Source organism: Myxine glutinosa, chromosome 8 (assembly GCF_964187855.1).
Source record: "Myxine glutinosa chromosome 8, kmMyxGlut1.1, whole genome shotgun sequence".
NCBI classification, from domain to species: Eukaryota; Metazoa; Chordata; class Myxini; order Myxiniformes; family Myxinidae; genus Myxine; species Myxine glutinosa.
In genome coordinates, this window is record NC_136268.1 from 74,709,068 (window position 1) to 74,734,130 (window position 25,063).

A 25,063-nucleotide genomic window follows, 5' to 3' on the forward strand; every position below is an offset into this window, starting at 1 on the left:
TCCATTCATCTCCGAGATATAGTTGCGGACGCATGGACGAAAGGACGAGACGAAACCCATAAGTCCAACGGGGGCTAATTAATGCTAGGTGTGAGCCTGAAAATATTACAAAGGTTCATGTGAATTGGGAAGATTTATTTTTTCTTACTTTACCTCCTTCCTTGTCTGTTCACCCAATGGTCTGACAGGATGGCACATAGCCCTTGCTTTTGAGCTGTTTAGTCTGGGTGCACCCTTGGCCCGACAGTCAGATTGGTGCTTTTCATTGCAAAGTGTGCTGTCCCACAAACGGACGTTAAGTTGGGTCTTCCGTCTTAAGAGTAGGCGAGATATCTCTGGCACCTTGAAAGAAATTACAAATTCATGTCCAAGTAATCTTCAGTCCAACGCCAGGCCTGATAAGCAGGTCTGTTATTGCTTACACTATGTGTAAGCATACCCCACTAGTAGCATACACCTCTCGGTGAAAGACTTGGGTCAAAACTTTCCCTAACTGACCCCACAAGGTGGGAATATTTGGAGGCGTTTAAATAGTAGTAGTAGTCGTTGTTGTCATCAGCTCTCAAGCCTTTGACGTACATAATAAATGATATACGTATCGATAGTTGAAAAAATAATTTCCAGTTTTCAAAATTCATTGTTTTGAACCATTTTAAGTTTACTTAGACTCCATGAGATATTTTTCTCACCTCATTGTGGTTTATTGTAACCAAAAATCCACAACGTTGGAATGAATGAAATGTAAGCAAGTTTTTAATGCAATGTGAGATGAGAATGACCAAGCGTGTTGTGTTCTTCTGTCATCGTTTACTCAGGAGGGCCCGGGCGCTGCTGTGGCTGTCAAGGCCTGCAAGGAAGGCTGTTCAGAAGGAGTGAGAGACAAGTTCCTCCAGGAAGCATGTAATGTCCTCGCACTAAATGCTCCAACATTACAGCTTCTCATCGCCACCTTTACATTGTTATTTTCCTCTCGGTTCATGATGTTTCTGTGAAAATCTGTTAACACTATATTGAACACATGTGCGGCTCTATTCTTATTCAATCTCGCTCATAAATCAAAAAGTTTCACATTTTTGTTTGGGAATTGCTTGTATGGTTTTCAACGTTGCATTGCGCTTGTCATGCTTTGATACATTGCTTGGCAATTACTATGATCTGTGATATGCAAACAGCAGCGGACTCAAACCGATCAGACCATGACCTTGTGGTTTGATAATTAGTTATCATGAGAATATTGAACCATGACTTGGTTTGAAATCTCAAGTTATTCATTCATTCTCAGTGCTCTGAATAGCTTTCTGTTTTTACATGTTAGTACCATTTGATGCGATGTCTTCTTTGCTATAATGCAAGTAAACCTTTTGATGGTAAGTAAATATGATATGAGCACAAAGCCCTCCCATCCCCCAATCCCAAGTAATTTAAAAGATGTTGACATGTTGTTATTGCTCCCCGCAGACACAATGTGCCAGTTTGATCATCCACACATCGTCAAGCTTATTGGGGTTGTTTCTGATCATCCAATCTGGATTGTCATGGAGCTGTGCAAGTTGGGCGAGGTAAATGACAATCATACTCTTTGGAGCTGTCTGTTATGCAAACGTGGCACAATCTATGATCGCTTTCCCACTCTTAAAAATAATATTGTCGTTTCCAAGCCGATTAACACCGATGCTGGACGGATGGACAGAACTGGATTTAAATCCCACAGACTGGGTCAATTATTGGCAGTCTTGCACGTGTGCCGGAACCAAGGAAGCACACGAGAACCTTAGCTCTTGTAAAACAAATGGAGTTTATATCCCGAAACAAATAAAACAGGGAGGATTGAAATTTAAAAAATCACTATATACAAAAGAACTATGGACATATGGCGCAACACACCAGATTTAATCAAAGACGGGGAGGGGAACAAGAACTGGGTGGGCTTATCTCTGGTGGTAATGGAGGAGGAGGTGAGCAGTCTCGAACAGGCGAGAGGACGGAGAGGCAGGAAGACAATGCAGTGGTGCCAAGTGGCGCCAACGGAACAGGCACAGGGAAAGGGCAGGCAGGCTGAACGAAGAAGCACTCCTTTTCTAACACGAGGCAAACCTTTTCTGGCACAATGCCAATCTTCCTCAGAGTGCGTTCCTTCACAACCTTCCTCCAGCGCACCAAACCCGTGTGACTCTCAAGCTCCTCCCCTTGCTCTCTGGACACATTCTGCCCCCCGAGGCATTCATAGCTCCGCCCCATTAGGAGCCGATCATCACTCCACTCCCTCTCTCTCTCATAAGCCACACCCAGTCCTTCCAACCTGGGGTATTACAAGAGGCTTTACACACATTTGTTTAACTTTCAACCCTAGCTATTTAATACAACACACCGCCCTCCGTGTGGTGCACGTTCAAAGAAGACAATCCATAAGCCGACGAGTCCCTGCGTATTACATCGAGATTGGCTAACTACTTGTACACAAACCATACTACTCCATAAATTTCTAACTGTACTAAGGTAATCTATACCCCCTCCCACCCCCTACAAACTTAACAATCTATACCCATAAAAGGCAGAAATCCCTCTCTCTCTTTGTTTGTATGTATTCAATGCACAGCCACATCTTTTAAGTTACAAACTCCAAACTTAGGGTAAAATAACTGGGTAACATAGGCTATGTGGCTGCAACCACAAGCGAGGAGAGTGGGCGTAAATTCTCTATGCAAATGTGTACCATGTACCTCCACCTGCTGGTGCCTGTGGCACCACAATTTCCTTTTTACCTGGGCAATACTGAGGTTAAAGCACTCTGCACAGGCAAATTTGTCCTCCCCCCCCCCCCTCCCCATCTCCTGCCCTCTCCCTCCTTCCCTCCTCCTCCCCTCCCCTCACCACGCTGCTCCTCCCTCCCTCTTCCCCTCCCTCTGTTACTACTCCTCCTCTCCCTTTCCACCCATTCTCTTCCCCCCTCCTTTCTGCTTCTTCTTTTCACCTCACCCTGTCCCTTCTTGTATAGCAAGATATCTCAAAAGGTTGTGGACAGATTTGGACAAAACTTGGTGGACCAGTTGGGTGTCTGACAAGGATGATTCGATTCGATTTTGGTGAAGATCTGAATATGGATTCGGATATGAGAATTATTTAATTTTTTCCAAGTGATTCTTCACCATTGGGAGAAAGGGACAAAAACAACACATAGCAGCATATCTCAAAAAGTTATGGATGGATTTGGACGAAACTTGTTGGACAGGTTGTGTGTGTGACAAGGAAGAATCGATTCAATTTTGGTGAAGATCTGGATCCGGATCCAGCTCTTAGAATTCTTAATTGATTTGGTGTTGGCTTTGCGGTTAGGGTGCCGGCTTGGGATCCTAGGATCCTGGGTTCGAATCCCGGTCGATCGCTGAATTAACACCAGGGGGGTTAACTCAGCCTGTCATCCTTCCGAGGTCGGCAAATTGAGTACCAGCTTGCTGGGATGAATGATCCCGGTGTGTACCCCGGTTTAGAATAGGTACACCGTATCCCTGCGCATCGTAAGAGGCGACTAAGGGTTGGTGTCAGGAAGGGCATCCGGCCATAAAAAAAAACATTGCCTCAAACAGGGAACCATGATTGTCATGGGGCCTGCAATACTAACCCCTGCTCTAGCGGGGAAAATGGCCTTAAAACGATCATTCATTTTTATTTCTTCACCATTGAGTGATATGGCCAACCAGGCGGAGGTATGCTCTCTACCGAGTGCCGTTCTAGTTACCCCTGCAACAATCAACCTGATGATCAATTGTTGTTGATAATAATAAAAATAATAAATCAGGACTATATCGCATTGGTATGTTGATAATTTTCCAAAATAATAATTCTAATGGAATAGCTGCAATTTATATAAGGAAATGTAATTTTGCCTTATTTTTGCAGTTGAGGTCCTACCTGCAGGCGAATAAGTTTTCACTCGACTTGGCTACACTCATCTTGTACATATACCAGCTCAGTACTGCCTTGACCTACTTGGAAAGCAAGAAGATTGTACACAGGTAGAGTGTTCGCAGTTGAACAAAAAAAATCCTCGGATATCAAATAGCGAAGCAATTGATATACCTTTACTATATCATGGGCCATTTGAACTGCTGAAACAGAAATTTAATCTTTCTTATTCTTTGCTTTGCTACCTTCTTTACAACCAAGCCTTCCCTTTCTTCCATAATAATTTATCTGACAACAGTTTCAATTTTGAAATGTAGTGCCTGAAAGGCTCGTTTTCATTTGTTGTTTCACTATAACTACGTACCTTGCGTCTATCCAGGGATATTGCTGCGAGAAACGTCCTGGTATCAGCGGTAGATTTTGTGAAACTCGCGGACTTTGGTCTCTCACGACACATGGAGGATGATTCTTACTATAAAGGTGGGTCTTAGCTGTTAGGGGTGGGCTGGCAGGATATACTAGAGGTATGCACGCATGCCTCTGAGCTGTCTAGGCTGGGGTCGAATCTCAGCCCAGCTATAAACTATCACCCTGGTGTTTTCCAGGCAGGTCAAAGCATCAATGTGTGTGTCTGTCCCACAGATGGATGTTAAACTGGGCATCCTGTCTGCCAGCATTAGTTGGTCGATGTTAAATACCCCCACAGTGTCCTTTGCGAAGAGTAGGCGAGCTATCGCTGGCACTCTAAACAAATTACAAATTACTGCTCTAACCAGACCAGACATTGTCAAAATCAATAAATTGTTAAAACTCTCAGTACATGTTCATATTTTATACCATCAAAGTAATTCTGGAATAAAATGTCTATGTTGTTGGGCATCTGTCGTGTCGCAAAGACCTCACTGCTTAAAAGAGACTGAAATGCCAATGTAAGCTTCACTTGAGGGTGGAGTCTGTTTCATGTTGATGAGCTCTGGCAACAAACATGCAAACACTGCAAAATGTGGTTGGTGGTTGCCATTGCTGAGGCTTCACTAAATAACAAAGTGGATAACTTTCAAGAAACTTACTACAGATTTTTTTTCCGACAGTGTCTGAGGCTTAGGTAGGAGCTTACTGATAAACCCTCACACTTGCAGAGCAAGGTATTTTGAGAGAAAGTTGCATATAGATCACCTATATGTTTATAACTAAATATATTCTGTTGTATTGTACTTACCTCCGAGTTGCTTCTATGGATGTGAATCTCTGTGATATAAGGGAGTCAAGTGAACATATAAATTACAGCATATTTTAATTTGATTGATTTCACATATTTCACATTTCACAATTACAGCATATATGCATGTGTATTTCTCTCAGTAATCTACTATATAAGAGAGGTGTTGGTCTGTGTGTCTGTCTGTCTGTCTGTGTCGCCATTTTTCTCAGAGATGGCTGAACGGATCTTTGTCAAACTTTCAGAGGTTCATCAGTGAGTGCCTGGAAGTGTTTTTGGAAAAAAAAACGATTGAAAAAAAATATAGATCGTTTTTTTTGGAGTTTTTTTTTTTTAAATCCCTCGATAGTGCCGAAGCCTTTTTTAATTAATGATAGTTATATACAAGTACACATTCGCATAAATAAATACAAAACAATCACCAGACATTTGAATACAAATAAATCAAACAATTCTGGAAGTATATGAAGTTGGTAGTACAGCTTCTTCTTCTTCCTGATCGGCATCACACTTAACTCAGAAATGTTATGAACTCCACATTCACCCACCAGCATATATATGAACCCCCTTCCTCTCCTGCCGCTCCCCCTCCCTCTCCTGCTTCCCCCTCTCCCCCCTCCTCCCTCTACCCCCCTCTCCCCCCCCTCCCCTACCCCCCTCTCCCCCCTCCCCTCCCCTTTCCCCCCCTCCCTGCCACTTTCCCCCCTCGAACCCCCTTCCCCTCCTCACCCCCTTCCCCCGCTCTCACTACCCTCCTCGCCCATCCCCCCCTCCCCTCCCCCTGTGCATGATGTCATCACTTTTTCAACAAACTTTTGTCATGAGAATATGGAGAAAATAATAAAACATTGGGTCAAAATGGGAAAGGGAAAAGTCATAGTAACGATAAATAGCACTTTTCATCCCCACCGCAGTGCATCATGCACAAGACGCCCAGCCTTTTAAATCGCTTCCGAGATTTATTTATTTACATTGAGTTTCAGTTTGTCTGTCCAAGCCAGACCATTTTTACCAATCGAGCTTTTGCCATCAAATCTTCAACAAACTTTTATTATGAGAGAAATTTGGAGAACACAATAAAATAAAATGTACAATTGTTGTTAACTGTCGTTTTCATCAAGTTTTTAGTTTGAGCGGATTCATCAAAGCGGATGCGGATTGGCTTTGCATTTTGAGATGCTTTGTAATTTACCTTGAAATGTAGATAATAGTTGTAATGCTTTGGAATATTTTTGTATTAAGTTTTTTGATTTTCTTCAGGTTAAAGATAAATTAAAAGTTCAAATTCTGCTGGAATTTATATCGATGCTATGAAACTATTTGACTGTTATTGATGCTTTTTAAACAGTGATACTAGATAGATTATGATGCTTGCGACAAGACAAAGCCGGCTTTCCCATTTGTCCTCGCTTGAAAATGCAAAATGCCTTTTTACAAGAGTGGAAATCGGAATAGAACTCTTGATAAATAAATCTCACATTTCGATGTAGATAAATTTGGTAATTGTGATTAATTACTCAATAACAATTGACATTATGGGACAATTATTGAATGGCCTTTTGCTGTATCTAAGATGTATTGCTTTTTTATATTTCTCTGTTCACTTTATCCACTTCTAGCATAGTAAGCACCTTTCTCATGGTTTGGTTATTCCTCTAAATCATTTGAAACTCACCCATGCTCAATTACTTTGGTAATGACACAAATAAGAGCAAATCGGCACATTTCCTTGGCATACATATAGTAGCACATGTTTGTGGAGCACATTGCTTGTATTTAATGAACCATAAATGAAGGTTTGGATTCTCTCTGCATATTATATCTAAATGGCAGAATTCTGCAGCCCTCCACTCCGCACTCCAGTGTCCCGTGCCCCACTCCATATATCTTTCTTCCTACGCCTGCCACCTATTACAGGGTATTTCAAAAAGAGTGATACAACTTTTAAACGTTTATGTACAAAGAAACAGAAACCTCAGGAACGTGAACCAAACATTTCTTGAAAGCTTATGACATGGTATTTTATATCACTGATTACTATTGCAGTAAGTCACTGCTAGAGTTAGTGAAAGCCCAAGGTCTGAAATTGGCATTTACGCAAACTCCTTGTAATTGACGTTCTCGATGTGTGTCCCTCCGCGGTTCAGACAGGCATGGATCCTGACTCCAAAGTTCTGTCCAACTTTCCTGTAGGTCTCATGTCCGGAGGTAGTCTAACACCTCCTGCTTCAGATCATCCAGTGTGGCAGGGCGGTTGACATAGACAGAGCGGTACCCAGGGCAACGAGGCGGTTTCTGAAGAGCTGCTGCAGGAAAGTGTTGGTGTCACCAGCTGTATGCGGGGGTGCACCATCCTGCAGAAACCAGGTCATGCTGAGCTGGTTTGGGGTGACCTTTTGGGCGAGGTCATTATGGAACTTCTGGAACATGGCCCAGTAGCGCTCTCCATTGATAGTCACTTTCCTGCTGTTGTCATTCTCAAACCAGTAAGGCCCTAGCATTCCCCATGTGGCATTGAAGGTGCAGAAGCATGTGACGTTAGGCCCTTTCATGTACCTCTCAGTGATATCCGCAGGTGGTTCTGCCCCCCAGAAAATGTTGTTGTGGTTGTTGATTTAGTCTCGTACCACAGAGCCACTACTTTTGTCTTCTGCTCCACTGTCAATGGCATAGTTGAGCTATGGAGCTAGAAATCCCAGGGAAGAAATACCACGATAACAGCACCAAACCCTGAAAAGGAAAACTGTATAGGTCAAAAAACAAAGAAATGGCAGGAAGTCAAAGTTGTATCAATCTTTTTGAAACACCCTGAACATACCCACTCTCCAACCCACCTTTTACATATTGTGTAGATGGACTTTTGTGATAAATTAAATACCTTTTTCAGAATTTTCATAATAAACGTGAGCTTTGGACATCCTGATGATTCAACAAATGGCCTTTTATGATTAATTCCTTTAAATGATTCAATCATCCTTCTACACATGAATCACCTTGTTAATGACTTGTGATGATCGTTAATTTAGCTGAAATATGAGATTTTCAGTAATGCTTATTTGTATTTGCATTGTACAAAAAGGATAGCTCAGCTTGTACTCTTCAAAAATAGCTAAACCTTTGTTTAATTCACATGACAGTCACATCTAAATCTAGCTGTGTGTTAATTAAAATTACAATGGTATCTTTCATGAGAATAAGCAATGAGACTAAGTTGCAGGTTTCCTATATGTATTTTCATTGGAAAGGGTGTCCTTCCTTTGCTCTAACGTTTCTTCATCCATACCTCTGGGAATATCTTAAAAGGCTCCATGTATGCTGAGTATCAAATTCCCGAACGGAGATCACAATAAAGTGTTTAAAATATGATACAACAAACCCACTGTTTGCTCATATATACAAAAGGGCCCAATGTTGATTGTGCAGGGTAGTGGGGGAGCGGGCGGAGGGGGGTAGAGGAGCAAATTGAGAAAATCAAAATTGAACAAAAGGTAGAGTATGGGGGATAATATGTGAATTAAAGGAGGACAGGGGAGTTTGGGTAGAGTTGGGAGAGAAAGGAATTACGTTTGGGAGGGAAAATAAGTGTGTATGAAGCAAATGGGCTCAGAACATCCACCACATTTACATATCTAACACACCGATGGACCAAAAGATGCCGATATTATAGTCAGCCATTATTATTGGTTAAAAAAAACATTCCGCCTCAGAGGAGTAACACAATATTAAACTAGAACGGCACTCAGTAGAGAGAATACCTCCACCTGGTTGGCCATATCACTCAATGGTGAAGAATCACTTTAAAAATTCTACTTGTTGGATCCGGATCCGGATCTTCACCAAAATTGAATCGATTCTTCCTTGTCAGACACACAACCTGTCCAACAAGTTTCGTCCAAATCCATCCATAACCTTTTCAGATGTCCTGCTATGTATCGTTTTTGGCCCCATCTCTCAATGGTGAAGAATCACTTTAAAAAAAAAAAAACTAAATAATTCTCATATCCGAATCCATATCCAGATCTTCACCAAAATCGAATAATGTCGTCCTTGTCACATACACTACATGTCTGCCAAATTTCGTCCGAATCCGTCCGCAACTTTTTGAGATATTTTGTTCACAAACGGACAGACAGGGGTAAAAACATAACCGCCATCCACCTTTGATGGCGGAGGTAACAAAATGGCGATAAATATCTGATACTGGTTGCTTGATCATTGTAGTGCACGCCGCGAGTTCACGAGTGAGACGACATGTCCCAGTTAGAGTGAACGCAGGTTAATGGCAACATAATCAGCCCATCAAATATTGGAGTCACAGAAAATGCTTCACATGGTAACTGGAAAGCCGTCATTTAATTATGATTAAATAAGAGTTTGTTGATATAATTTTAGAGTAACCTTGCACCCTGACTTGGTATCCTACTAAATGATTGACAGATTTGAGGTCTGGAAGGGGATGGGCTATGGGGGAAGGTAGGATCATTGGTGCCATTATAATGGCATTTTGCAACACCACACGAGTTGTCGATTATTTTCATTCTTCCTTGAAATGACGAACAAATGAGCACATCTCGGGAAGAAGAGTGCTCAACCTTGATGTGAGGACATTCAAATTACCTTGTAGTATAATTGCAGCTATCGTGCCACACTCTTGGTGTTACAGCAAGTTCTCCAACAACGTCATTATTATGTCCCTAAAAAGTGCGACGTTGTAGGAAATGACGTTGATGGAAACGCATTTTCACATTTAAAGAAATGTAAATACCATTTACTTTGTCCCAAGTCGAAAGTTGTTGGGTTTTTTTGCACTAAAAACACCTTTAATAAGCTTTAAAAAGCATATATTTGTACATTTACATTCAATAACGTCCTAATCATAAAATAAAATACCTAACAAACAAAATAATGAGTAAAAGCATAATATAATAACCAAAAGTAACCAAGTGCGAAAGGCAAATAAATAAGGAAGAGAGTGAAAGGACGGAGACACAATTTGCATGAAAGAACGAATGACAAAGATGTATGGTGTGATGAGAAATGAATCTGCAAAGCTTGAAGGCGAGAGATTTATTTTGGTCTCGTTTAAACATCCTCATCACATGGTTTAAACACCATCATCATAACCAGCACATTGAAAGGAATAATCACCGCAACCGCCGAGAACCGGCGACGTTATATGGAAACGTCACGACGTTATAAGAAAAGGGATCCCTTATGTGATGTATGTGACGTTATAGTAAAACGACGTTGTAGGAAGTGACGTTCGAGGAGAACTTACTGTACTTGCAAAATCCTGATGTAACAGAGACTGGGATGAACAGGGACACCCTGCCCCAAAAGTCTTATTTTAAGAAAACAAACTCAAAATAAAAAACTTTTCTTGAGAGTGACATGAAAATTTTTTTTATTAAAAATAAAAAACCCCCTCCATTTTTTTTCTTACAACAAAAATATTTTCAGTATTGGTGTTATTTTGGTACTTTTGTCATTTCCGAACGTGTGTTTTATTTGTTGTTGTTGTTGTTGCTGTTTATGGATTATCTACAGTGATGGGGGGGTTTCAAACATTTACGATTTACAGGCTGTGTACAGTGTTAGGATGGAGTTGAAAAAAATCATTGAAATAGTATATCTGTGTTTTATCCAAAAAACAATTAATCAAAAACATCAACAGAAACAATTTTATTATTGTCTACATCTTTGCTTCATCATGGTGAGGAAATGTACTGTCCAGGTAAAGTGCCGAGGAAAGGGGGGATGAGACATTCAGTGGGGTGAGACTTACTTGGCCAGTTGGTGGAAGAGGCTTGGGGAGAGAGAATTTTTTTTTGGAAACTGAATTTAGACTTTGCAGCAGCATTTTGTCTACCCAGTAAGGCATACCTTCATCTTCTAGTAAAAACATGCGAAATGACTGTTATGCTGTAACTGTGCTGCAATTACTGTTGGGTTGGAATTGAACCCTGATCAGACATATAGTGCCTTGAGAAAGTATTCACACCCCTTGCCTTTTTTTTTTACATTTTGTCGTGTTAGCCTGAATTAAAAATGGATTAAATTGAGATTTTGTCATTGATATAAACATAATATCTCATAATTGTGATGAAATGAAGGAAAAGATCCTCGGTGTAATACCCTCTCTCGTGGTGAGCTTCCCTATAAGCGGGACTGCTTTGGGAGGGACAGATTACTGTGCTGTTAAATGTGACTGGACTCGAGTTTGGTAAGTTGAATAATAATAATAATAATAATGCATTTATTTTATATAGCGCTTTTCAGGAAGCCCAAAGACGCTTTGACAGAGTGCAAAACATAATGCATAGCAAAACATAAAAACAATTGCAAAAAAAGAAGAATCAATAGGGAAATATTCAAAGCACAAAGGAGGGAGAAGGAGAGGAGATAGTCAGGGGTTAGGGGTTAGATGCTGTGGGTTAAATGTTGAATGCAGTGTTGAACAGGTGGGTCTTGAGTGATGTTTTGAATGTGGTGAGTGAGGAGGAGTCTCTGATGGTGTGAGGTAGCGAGTTCCAGAGGGTGGGAGCAGCGATGGAGAAGGCCCTGTCCCCCCAGGATCTAAATTTGGTCCGGATGGGGGGGGTCAGGAGGTTGGTACCAGCAGAGCGGAGGTTGCGGGTGGGAGTGTGTCTGGAGAGGAGGTCAGCCAGGTAGGATGGGGCCAGGTTATGGAGGGCTTTGTAGGTCAAGAGGAGGATTTTGTACTGGATTCTCTGGGAGATGGGGAGCCAGTGAAGCTTGTAAAGGACGGGGGTGATGTGGTCACGGGTCCGGGAATGGGTGAGTAGACGGGCAGCGGAGTTCTGAATGTATTGGAGTTTATTGGTGATTGTTGAGGGTGAACCATAAAGGAGGCTATTGCAGTAGTCCAGACGGGAAGTGATGAAGGCGTGGATGAGGGTTTCTGCAGCCACAGAGGAGAGGGATGGACGGAGACGGGCGATGTTTTTCAGGTGAAAGAAGGCTGTCTTTGTGATCTGTTTAGTGTATTTGTCGAAGGAGAGGGTTTGGTCAAAGATGATGCCAAGATTCCGGATGTGAGGGGAGGTGGATACTGGGAAACCGTCGATGTTGAGGGCAAAGTTATGGGTGGACTTGGTGAGCGTTTTTGGGCCAATGATGATTATTTCAGATTTATCACAGTTAAGTTTGAGGAAGTTGATTTGAAGCCAGGATTTTATTTCAGTGATGCAGTTTGTCAGGATAGAGTGGGTGGCGGTGGAGATGGACTTGGTGGAGATGAAAAGCTGGATGTCATCGGCGAAGCAGTGGAATTGGAGACCATGACGGCGGATTAAGTGACCGAGGGGGGACAGGTAAAGGATGAAGAGGAGGGGGCCAAGAACTGAACCTTGGGGGACACCTTGGGAGAGGGGAGCAGTAGGGGATTTGCAGTTATTGATGGAGATGAACTGACGTCTGTCAGAGAGGTATGATTTAATCCAAGAGAGGGCAGTGCCGGTAATGTTAAAGGTGGTTTCAAGTCGGGTGAGGAGGATGGTGTGATCGATGGTGTCAAAGGTGGCGCTGAGGTCGAGGAGGATGAGAATGTTGAGGTTGCCAGCGTCAGAGGAGAGGAGAAGGTCGTTGGTGATTTTGAGGAGAGCAGTTTCAGTACTGTGGTTGGAGCGGAATCCGGATTGGAATGTTTCATACAGGTTATTGGCAGAGAGGTGATGTTTGAGTTGAGTGGCTACAGCGCGTTCCAAAACCTTTGACAGAAAGATGGGTCTGAAGTTATTTAGGGTGTCAGGGTTTAGTCCAGGTTTTTTCAGAATGGGGGTAACAGCAGCAATTTTGAGGGATGGTGGGACGATGCCTGTAGACAGGGAGGAGTTTATTGTTGCAATGATAAGTGGAGAGAGAGCAGGAAGGGAGGCCTTGACAAAGCTGGAGGGGATGGGGTCAAGAGTGCAGGTGGCAGTTTTCATTCCGATGAGGAGTTCAGAGAGGTCAGTAGGGGAGACTGGGGAGAATTGAGACAGGGGATGGCAGGATAAGGGGGGGCAGGTGGTTTGAGGGGGAGCGGGTGCGGCAGTGGTCAAGCTGTTGTAGATGTTTTCAATTTTGCGTTGGAAGAATGAAAGGAAGGAGATGCAGTTGTCTATTGTGAATGACTGGGTGGTGGTGTTCAGGGGGCTGAGGAGTTTGTTTATTGTAGAGAAGAGTGCTTTTGGGTTTCCGGAGCCAGAGTGGATAATTTGAGAGTAGTAGGCGGAGCGGGCGTGGGAGAGGGCATCTTTATAGTGTTGTATGTGGTCCTTGTAGGCCTGGGAGTGAACTGTGAGACCTGTTTTATTGCGGAGTCTTTCAAGTTGGCGAGCACGAGTTTTCATCAGGCGGAGTTCAGGGGTAAACCAGGGAGCAGAATGGGTGAAAGAAACTGTTTTGGTTTTTATAGGCGCAAGTTGGTCAAGGCAGGAGGAGAGAGTGTGGTTGTAGTAGTCAGTGAGGTCAGAAGGGGTGTGGAGGTCAACGAAGGGAGAAGTGGACATTTTTCAGAGAGGGTCGATGAGAATGAGGTAGGTGAAAGAGCGTTTAGCTTACGGAAGTTGATAGTGCGATAATGCCTTGGTGCTGGGGTGGGGATGTTGATGGTCAGAGTGATGGCTAGGTGGTCAGAGAGAGTGAGGTCGGAGCCAGAGAGATGGTGCAAAATTAGTCCAGTAGAGCAGACAAGGTCCAAAATGTGACCACGGTTATGGGTAGGAAAGTTGACATGTTGAGTGAGGTTAAAGCAGGTGAGTAAATCAGTGAAGTCAGTGGTTAGCGTGGAGTCAGTGGAGTCCATGTGGATATTGAAATCACCAAGGAGGAGGATTGAGGGGGAGAGGGAACATAGCTGGGTCAGAAAGTAGGAGAAGTCAGACAGGAATGATGGGTGTGGTTTGGGAGGGCGGTAGACAACAGCCATGACTGACTGTGTGTGACCAGAGAGTTTAAAAGCCAGGTGTTCAAATGATGGAGCAGATGAGATGGAGATGAGGTTGGTCTTGATGTCTTGTCGGTGAATAACGGCAATTCCACCACCTCGGCCCTCCGAGCGTGGTTTATTGATGTAAGAATATCCATTGGGTGTGGTGAGGTTGAGCGTGTAGTAGTCCAGTGGTTGTTGCCAGGTCTCAGTGAGACAGAGAAAGTCCAGTTTATTTTCCAGGATGTAGTCGTTCAGGATGAGGCATTTGTTGTTGAGGGACCGGGTATTGAACAGGGTGAGCTTGATGTTGTTTTGTACGGCGGGTATGAATCCAGGTGATTTGGCCAGGGTTCGCAGACAGGAGGTGCGATTTTGTGTGTTGTTGTGACCAGGTGTGTTGGGACGATGAGTGGGAGTGCGCTGAGCCGACCAGAGGATGGGGATGGAGTGACCTGATTGTAAATAAACAAACTTACGACCGGAGCCACGGTGAATGTACCTGGGTCGACGCAGGAGTCCATTCGATTTGATTGCAGAGATGCATGATGGGGTGGAGCGGGTTTTAAGCAGGAGAAGCCTTGCGGCGGAGTACCGCAGAGCCATGCCAGCAGGAGCGAAGGGACGAGCACGAGGCCAAGGGTGAGGAGGCGAAACAATCGTCACAACCCACGGGAGTGGGCCCGAGGAAACAGCGAAGGAGCCGAGCAGGTGAAGCCAGGAGCAGAGCCGGGACCATGCAGAGGGCAGACAGGAGCGAAGAGACGAGCACGAGGCCAAGGTTGAGGAGGCAAAGCGGCAAATGCAGCGGCAAACGACCGCCGCCGCTAATCAAGATCACGGCGGCAAACCGCCACCACCGCCGCTGCAAACAATGGGCACAACCCACGAGAGTGAGCCCGAGGAAACAGCGAAGGAGCCGAGCAGGTGAAGCCAGGAGCAGCAGAGCAGAGCCGGAACCATGCAGAGGGCAGACTCAATGGCCAAAAATCCGCCACGACCACCAGGAAAGCAAGATACGGACAATGGTCCAGTCAGAGAAGCGGCGAGCAAGTGACGCCAGCGTCCTCTCACGACCGGACCGGAAACGGAATCCAATTATTGCTTATGTGCTCGGGGATTATGTTAGAGTACTCATGTATTGCTTATTCTTGTTGTAGATGATGTTGAGATTGATTTCAATAAAGCTCTATATCCTGGGAGAGGTTGTGGAATGAAATTCTTCCACAATAATATCAAAGTGAAGTTTTAAAAATATTTTTTTTACAAAATAATCAAAAATGAAATACACAAATATCAAATTTCCATAAGTATTCAGCCTCCTGACTCAATACTTCATAGAAGCTCCTTTGGCAACGATTGCAGCTTCGAGTCATCTTGGGTTTGGCTGTATCAGTTTTGCACATCTGGATTTGGGGAGTTTCTCCCATTCTTACTTGCGGATTTGCTCAAGCTCTGCTGTTCACTGACACTCCCTATCCAACTTGACAATCTTCAAGTCTATCCACAGATTCTCAATGGGATTCAAGTTTGGGCTTTGGCTGGGCAACTCAAGGAATTTCACATTCTTGTTCTGAAGATGGATTGTTGCTTTCGCTATATGCTTGGGGTCATTGTCCTGTGGGAATGTAAATCTTCGCCAGATTCTAAGGTCTTTTGCACTCTGAAGTAGGTTGTCCTTCAAGGACTTGCCTGTATTTGGTTTCATTGGTTGTTCCTCTATCCTTACAAATCTCCCAGTCCTTGTCACTGAAAAGCATCCCCATAGCATGATGCTACCACCATCATGCTTCATGGTAGGAATGGTGTTGGATGTCTAATGAGCTGTACTTGGCTTCCGTCAGACGTAGTGCTTTGCATTCAGGCCAACGAGTTCAATTTTTGGCTCATCGGACTACAGAATATTTTGCCTCATGCTCACAGTCTTTCACGTGCCTTTTGCAAACTCCATGCATGCGGTCATGCGACTTTTGCTTAGGAGTGGCTTCCGTCTGGCCACTCTCCCATAAAGTCTAGATTTGTGAAGCGCTGCAGAGACTGTTGTCCTTCTGGCAGGTTCTCCCATCTCGGCCAAGCAACTCTAGTTCTGTCAGCGTGGTCAATGGGTTATTGGTCACCTCCCTGACCAAGTTCCTTTTTGCCCAGTTGTTCAGTTTAGTCGGATGGCCAGCTGTAAAAAGAGTCTAGGTAGTTCCTTATTATTTCCATTTCCTAATGATGGAGCTCACCGTGCTCTCGGGAATATTCAACACTCTAGAAATTGTTTTATACCCTTCCCCAGATCTATGCCTCCTCACAATTCTATCTGAGTTCTATGGACAGTTCGACTGCCTTGGACAGATGCACTTCATAGTAGAGTTTCTGCTCTGATATGCACTGTCAACTGTGGGACCTTATATAGAAATGTGTGTTTCTTTCTAAATCATGTCCAATCAATTGAATTGGCCACAGGTGGACTCTAATGAAGTTGTGGAGACATCTCAAGGATGATAAAGGGAAATTGGATGCACCTCAGCTCAATTTGAAGTTTCATACAAAGGGGTTGATTACGTATTGACTCAAGACATTTGAGCTTCATCTTTTGTAAAAAAAAAAAAAAAAAATTGTAAAAAAAACAAACTGTGACAAAAAAAAATCTCAATTTAATCCATTTTAAATTCAGACTGTAACAACAAAATATGAAAAAGTCAAGGGGTGTGAAAACTTCCTGAAGACACTGGATATATATATATATATATTGTTACAGACACGACTTTGATGTTAAGGTGGGCCGAGCGGAATGGCCGTCGTGTCCGCACAAATTACCCGATTATACTCGACGTTGACGGAGCCGCGCTACGCTGGATCAATAAAGGAAAAAGAAGACACCCGGCTGGATTATAATGACAGACACCAATGTTTCGATTCTCAATTATATTCGTACGGAAAGGTTAGATTACAGGGGGTAGAGGTATATCACAGGAAGACAGGCACTTAGACACACTCTTATATTGACCCCGGACAGACGACAGATAAACGGGACAACGGCTGACTCACACGGGGATTGATGGCGGGGAAAGGCAGGTATCGGTGGCTCCAGGTGCACTCTTGGCTCAAAGCAGGGTACAGTCCGGTCCAAAGATGCGGGGAGGTCACAGCGCTCGGAGGGGACGTTCTTTCTCAGGCGGGTCTTTCTCTCTCAGCGATCGCAGGCAACGTTCTTTCTCAGGCGGGGCGCATCTGACTCAGCGCTCGCAGGTACCTCTTTCTCCAGCTGGGGGCGCCTCTCTCCTCACTTCCGGTAAGTCGCCACGTATATCCGGCGGGGAGTGACACGCCCTCGGCTCGCTAGCGCCGCCCCAGATGGAATCGGTCCGCCCTTCTGATTGGGTGTGGGGGGTTACCAGGCTCCGCCCTTGAGGAGGAGCTGACAGCCAGCCCCTCCGTGGTAACCCCATGGAGCGCGTGGTCAATGGCGCTAATCGAGCCGGTGTGAGGACGCATCCTCCCCCGCGCCGCCGCCATCTCCTCTGTTGTTGTTGTAATTGTTGGGGAAGAAGATGGAAGGAGGTATGGGAAAGGTCCTAAACTCACTACTGATGCCATATAATCACATTCTGGTGCAACGAAGAGTCATAATTAATGGAAACGAGGCCTTAACTGACATAGATTAAGAATAACTAGCAAGATGTCCGAAAGTTGTCTACGTGTGGTGCGGTGGACCTGGGCACGACATTTAATGGGGGAATAAGGGGAAGGTCGGCTCTACTGAGTGTTATTTACATGCAATGGGACTAGGGAATGGGGGATTGGGGAAAGTTGGGGAGTATTGGAGAAATAGGGGAATATTTACAAGCGGATATGGAGGCCAAATTCCATATTCGCAACATTGCACCCTTCTCTACCCTCGGGGCGTCCCGACCCGATAAATTTTTACCTACTTTAGTGTGGCACGCAATGTAGTTCCCTCTACTATTAACTCTACCCTGAGTGCGACAGTTTTACAGATATTCACAAATGAGTAAATATGTCCCCCTGCGACGTTGCACCCTTCTCCTCACAGAAACACACCCACAGGATAACCGAATCCGGAAAGAATTCTCAAACTAAACATACAGCCGGTAGGGAGCATTATTTACACGACTACGCTGCTATTTACACTACGATCCAGGACCTGTTTTTGGAGGAACACATGCAGATGTTATGCACAGAGAGAGCGCGCATGCCAGCATCGATACACCAACCCACGAGTGCTCTGTGGCCGACGGCCTTTAATAACGTGCAGAGCACCCTCCCCAAGCATCAAAAGCACCACCCCCAGCACCAATCGGTGCAGTCACCATTGTTCAATGAATAAAAATAATTCAACAACCCCTAACCCTGCAGGTGTCTCTTGCTCTTCTTGTGGTGCACTTGGCCTTCTGGCTTCTTTAAAAATAAAGAAAGGCGCCAACCGCGTCCATTTCTAAATTGTGGCCTTCAGTGGTGTCAACTATAAGTGGTTCACCTGTTTGGCATAGGTGCCACGTTGACCCATAGGTCCATCAACGGGTGGTGCTTGGCCGCAAACGAACTGCGGTCCATTGTGGGTGGCCACAAACATTGCGGTCCATATGGTGTATCGATCCAGGCAGCAAACAGCGAAAGTGTAGGCCCACAACTGCGTAGCCAGCACCTCTCTCTCCTCTCTCTCTACCCCAAAGCCAGATCCTCGGAGGTGGGAGACAAAAGAAGCAGACAAGTGAGTAAGGTGGTAAGGGCGCAAAAGTGCACGCAATGTAAGGTGATGCACACTGGGGGCACATGGGAACCAGGTGAGACAGGTACGTTCCTATCGTACGCCCCCCCCCCCCCCACCAGGTAACCTACATGGCCCCTCCCTTACCCCTTACTGTATCCACAAAACACAACACTACCCATAAACATCTACTTTACAAATCAACAAACATCCCTACTGTCTTCCCCGTTCCTCCCATAAACCAAATTCGTCTTCTCTCCCTCCTAACCAATCAAATTTGCCATTTTCAACTCTCATCAAAATTTGCCATTTTCAACTCATCAAAATTGGCCATTACCAATTCAACATCAGTCCCTCCTAGGGAGGGAGAGATGGAATCACCCCAATGTCTCATCCACGTCGTGATGCGTCTCACAAATCCACACAGCAATCTCATTTCCTGCAACAAACAAAGAAAACACAGGTGTGGAGTCATCATCATCACCACAGGTAAGTGGCTGCGTATGGTGCGACAGGTTCATCAATCCTAACTATTTCCTAAATGACTTTACAACTTTACACTACCCGGGGTCTTTCTCCGGCCAAACCATTGGCCCTCTTACACTATGGGTTCTAAAAACCAATTCCCATTGGCCAAACTGTGGTGCTTTTCAATTTGGGGTCTCACTCCCCCGATTCATCTCCCGGTGCCCTCGCACAATTTCTGGGCTGCGGCGTGTACCTCTCCCAGTGGGTCTACCCACCTGCACACCTCCACCACTGCAGTTGCCTCCGAGCTTACCTGCTCCTTGCCCTAACCTAACCTAACTACCTGGGGAAGGCCCTCTGGCACTCTCCCCACTCGGTGCCCTCTCTGGCACTGGGCTACCCGGGTCCGTCCTCCGGATCCTCGGGCCCCATCCACAACTCTACCGGCTCCCAGAGCCCACCTGCGGCCTCACCTGGCCGACATCCTCACAGTGGTGGAGTGCCCAACCAACTACACGCACTAACAGGCTACACGCCCAGCCATTTCCACAACACTAATGCACCCATTCACAACACCATTCTGCAACCGCACCACAAGTGCCAATATCCAACCACAATTTACCTGTACCCTCTACCTAACACTTACACTACCCGCCCCGGGTATTCGTGATGGGGGTCCACTCTTCCCCCATTCACACCTTCGCACCATGCACACCACTCCGTACCACCTACTCCAACTCTCTCCACACACCTGTACTTGCACACCTGTGCTCTCACACCTGGTGCCACCTGCACCCTTCTCTCCCCAAGCGCATTCGCGCTGATCCACAACACTCATTACTCACACACTGCTCCACACACCTGTCCAGTTGCACACCTGTGCAATCACACCTGTTCAATTCTCACACACACGCGGCATCATCTCAGCTAACTACTCCCTTCTGAAACTTGCGCTTCCCAGTCGTCCCTTTAAACTATTGTGCTCCCTCGTCATTATAATCCACACTAATCTACCTGCGTCCCCACTACAGGTATCAGTCACTAACTAACCTTAACGTCACCTAATGTCATCTCCGCTAGATCCCTACACACCATATCCTAACCCACCCGGGCTAGTTTTCACTGCCATACACCCCATAAACTATAGCTCCTTTGCCCCCACATGGGAAGGATGGTGGATTTGCCATCCCACCACATCGGGGGTCTCTCACTACCAATTTTGCACATCAAATTTCAATAAATCAAAAATTTGCCAATCACTACCCATCATCTGCCAATCACTACTGCCAATCCCTTGCCAATCATCAAATTTTGTTTTTCTCTAATTTTGGGTCCAAAACACTAACCTCATCACCCAGTCGACTCACTAATACCTCTCGGTGCGCCAATCCCTGTCCAAAGCCCGGCTTCGTAAAGCCAAGCAATGGATGCTGGTTGTTTTGTGCCAGCGGCTGGATGCGTCCGGCACTCGGTGCAGGGACGGGGGCTTACCCGGGCCGAGATCCCACGCATCACCTCGGCGTGGAGCCATCCAATGTCCCGATCTCGACCTGCCGGCACGTCTCAACAAAACGTGGTCGCCATAACGACCCTTCCTATCGGGCTGCCAGCTCCGCCTAGTGGAGCCTGGACGCGGCCGTTCAAAGCGAGGCCCGGCACGCACCGAGGGCCTGCTTCGGCTAAAAGTCGCTCTAACCTCTAACCCGTGTAACGTCGATGCTTCACCTGGACGCTTACACCCCGCAGCCCGTTCCTTGCTCACACATCCAGCTGTGCCCATGCTCCTCGTACCCTTCCTTACACACCCAGGTACACCCATTCCACTCACAGCCTTGGTCACACACCTGACCACCGAACACTTTGGCACACATTCGTTGCTCGCACACCTCACCAATACACCGCTTCGCGCCCCCTCCTCAGTCACCTCCTCTGTGACAATCACAGGTGTGCTCTCATTCGCACACCCAACCACGTGCCTCACCACCAACTCCAGCGTGCATTCCCACTCACGCTCTACCATTCCAGGTGTGCATCCTTCCATCCCAGGTGTACATCCTCGCTCACCTGTCACAACTAACTCACGCTCCATGTCACTCTCACTACTTTCACCTCCATTCCTGACAGCGCACTCACCCTTACTCTTGACAGCGCACTCTTTCCTCATGCACCTGTCCGTCACACACCTTTCTCGCGCACACTCTCCAGTTACACCCTCTGTAACACTCACCACAGGTGGACACTCTTCCTTACTTCTGACAGCGCACTCTTTCCCCATGCACCTGTCCGTCACACACCTTTCTCGCGCACACTCCTGCACACACTCTCCCGTCACACCCTCTGTAACACTCACCACACCGCGCTTCCATGTGCCCCCTCGCACACGCGCTACGACCGACTCATTCTCGCCAGCACCCTCACTACTCCTTGGCACGCACTTTTTCCTCACACACCCCAGAGTCGGACTTTCTTGCACACCTCCTTTTTCGCACACCAGACCTGTCGCACACTTCACCCACGGCCTCTCACGAACACCCGGGTCTATCTCGACCCCCAAGCTTATTAAATCCCCTGGCGCATCATACGCACGACCATATTGGTCACCACTTACACCGGGTCCTCTTCCTCTTCGCTTCTCCTCCATCACCTGCGAATCCCTCATCCGGTTAACGAGCACATCACGATCCAAACACAGACTTTGGACCAATTCTTTTATCTCCTCTTTTATCTCTTTGTTATCCCCTCTCCGTCGCTTCTTAATTTCGCTCACCCCTTCTTCCACTTCTTCTAATTTGTGCCTCACCTCTTTTATTCCCCGGTACGTCTCCTCAAGCTCGGCCTCCAAGGCTACCTTGACCGTTTCCATGTGCGTCCTCACCTGCCGGTCCTTCGTCTCCATTACCTCTATCACCTCGTCCAACCTCGTTGTCAGTCCCTCACGTACCATCTGACATTCCCTCTTCGTCGCTACCAAGTCATCTTTTAGTTCTTTCTGTGTCGCCTTTAAACCTCCTAATACCGCAGTGTTCCTTTGAACCTGCTCCACTAACTCCGTCTGTCCCACCGTCAGCTGCTCCACCTCCTGCGTCAGGTCCTCTATGCCCCCTTGTAACTTTACAGTCCCCTTTCTCACCTCCTTCTCCATGTGCTCCTCACAGTGCCTCACCTCCTCGCGCACTCCTCCGACCTCCTCACTCACTCCTCTTCTGATCTCCTCTCCCATCACTTGCATCTCCTGCCCAGATGCCACCCTCATCTGCTCCATTTCCTCCCTGTGAGCATCCAGTTTGGTTTCTACCCCCATTCTGACCCCCTCTATCTGCTGCCCCATTTGGTTAACTTCCCTTTCCGCTTGGTCCCTCATGTCCCTCAATTTGCCTTCCATCCTGTTTTCTAACCCCTCTAACCCATTTTTCACTCCCTCTATCTGATTCTCCTGGGCAGCCATTCTATTTTCTACCCCCTCTAACCCATGTCTCACCTCTTTTATCCCATTGTCTAACCCCTCAAAATTTTTGTCTACCTTCTCACCAGTACCCCTCGCTTCGTCCCTCATTACCCCCAATTGCTCACTCCGAGCCCTCGCTTCGTCCCTCATTACCCCCAGTTGGCCCTCCAATCGCTCACTCTGAGCATCCATCCGATTCCCCATTCTGTTTTCCATTTCTTCATTATTCTGGGCCATAAGGGCCTTCATTTGTATAAAAAACAAGTTCCAATCCACCGGGGGCGCTGCCACGGTCGCCGGCGCGGTGACCAGCGAGGCGCCATTTTGCGTGCCTGCTACCCTCGCTGTTTCGCTCTCCTCATGTCCCTCATGTCCCTCAATTTGGTCCTGGACCGACCCTGCTTCACTCTCCGCTACCGGACCCCAGCCGTCTTGATCCGCCATAGCGCGACTTGCAAAATTCGAGTTTTCGTAAAACAAATCCAAATTTTGCTGTTATAATTTCGAGCGCAGTACCCGCGCTCCGAATCAATTCTACTTCCCAACGTTTGGGCCTAAAAAAAATTTAGTCCCGGGTCCGAATCTCACTCCTCGACACCAATTGTTACAGACACGACTTTGATGTTAAGGTGGGCCGAGCGGAATGGCCGTCGTGTCCGCACAAATTACCCGATTATACTCGACGTTGACGGAGCCGCGCTACGCTGGATCAATAAAGGAAAAAGAAGACACCCGGCTGGATTATAATGACAGACACCAATGTTTCGATTCTCAATTATATTCGTACGGAAAGGTTAGATTACAGGGGCTAGAGGTATATCACAGGAAGACAGGCACTTAGACACACTCTTATATTGACCCCGGACAGACGACAGATAAACGGGACAACGGCTGACTCACACGGGGATTGATGGCGGGGAAAGGCAGGTATCGGTGGCTCCAGGTGCACTCTTGGCTCAAAGCAGGGTACAGTCCGGTCCAAAGATGCGGGGAGGTCACAGCGCTCGGAGGGGACGTTCTTTCTCAGGCGGGTCTTTCTCTCTCAGCGATCGCAGGCAACGTTCTTTCTCAGGCGGGGCGCATCTGACTCAGCGCTCGCAGGTACCTCTTTCTCCAGCTGGGGGCGCCTCTCTCCTCACTTCCGGTAAGTCGCCACGTATATCCGGCGGGGAGTGACACGCCCTCGGCTCGCTAGCGCCGCCCCAGATGGAATCGGTCCGCCCTTCTGATTGGGTGCGGGGGGTTACCAGGCTCCGCCCTTGAGGAGGAGCTGACAGCCAGCCCCTCCGTGGTAACCCCGTGGAGCGCGTGGTCAATGGCGCTAATCGAGCCGGTGTGAGGACGCATCCTCCCCCGCGCCGCCGCCATCTCCTCTGTTGTTGTTGTAATTGTTGGGGAAGAAGATGGAAGGAGGTATGGGAAAGGTCCTAAACTCACTACTGATGCCATATAATCACATTCTGGTGCAACGAAGAGTCATAATTAATGGAAACGAGGCCTTAACTGACATAGATTAAGAATAACTAGCAAGATGTCCGAAAGTTGTCTACGTGTGGTGCGGTGGACCTGGGCACGACATTTAATGGGGGAATAAGGGGAAGGTCGGCTCTACTGAGTGTTATTTACATGCAATGGGACTAGGGAATGGGGGATTGGGGAAAGTTGGGGAGTATTGGAGAAATAGGGGAATATTTACAAGCGGATATGGAGGCCAAATTCCATATTCGCAACAATATATATATATATATATATATATATATATATATATATATATATATATATATATATATATATATATATATATATATATATATATATACAGACTTGGCATTTAATATGGAATATTTTTTTGTGGGGGTGAACTTACTTTTCAAGATGACTTGGAACCAAAAGTTCATTGGAATTATGTTGAAATTATTCTAGATTTTGTTAATGTGACCTTTAAAAGAAACAAAAACCACATTTGACATTTCGAAGCAAATAAATTGATCCTTGAAAGTGATGTAAACTGATATCGACCTTAATTCACGGACAGTACTGTGTTAAACTTCTGTACGTTTTCCAGAAGTATGTCTTTATTTTGCACATTAGCCAAAAAGAATTTCAACAAAAACAAAAGCTAAATTATGACTGGGATTACGGACAGTAAAATTACAGTTCAGTACTTCGTGTAACCCCCACGAGCATTCAGGAGAGCACGTACACGTCGAGGCATGCTGTTCACGAGATTTGCCAAGGTTTGGACAGGAATCGCTTGCCATGCAGTGACAATAGTCTGCTGCAATTCAAGCACAGAGGTCGGCTGCTGGTCCAAGTTGTTGATTTGACACGTTAATTCTGCCCACAAGTTCTCTATCGGATTCATATCCGGGGACATGG

General features: G+C 45.9%; 1 protein-coding gene across 3 annotated transcripts in view; it reads left to right on the forward strand.

The window, feature by feature from the left end:
• LOC137432596 (focal adhesion kinase 1) overlaps positions 1 to 25,063 on the forward strand; it is a 134,189-nt gene that overhangs the window by 7,950 nt on the left and 101,176 nt on the right. For all 3 annotated transcript variants that reach the window (XM_078783396.1, XM_078783397.1, XM_078783398.1), the window contains exons 3-6: positions 816 to 900; positions 1,459 to 1,559; positions 3,898 to 4,013; positions 4,283 to 4,383. In XM_078783396.1, the coding sequence (XP_078639522.1) occupies positions 816 to 900; positions 1,459 to 1,559; positions 3,898 to 4,013; positions 4,283 to 4,383 (403 nt within the window). The remainder of the gene's footprint in view (positions 1 to 815; positions 901 to 1,458; positions 1,560 to 3,897; positions 4,014 to 4,282; positions 4,384 to 25,063) is intronic.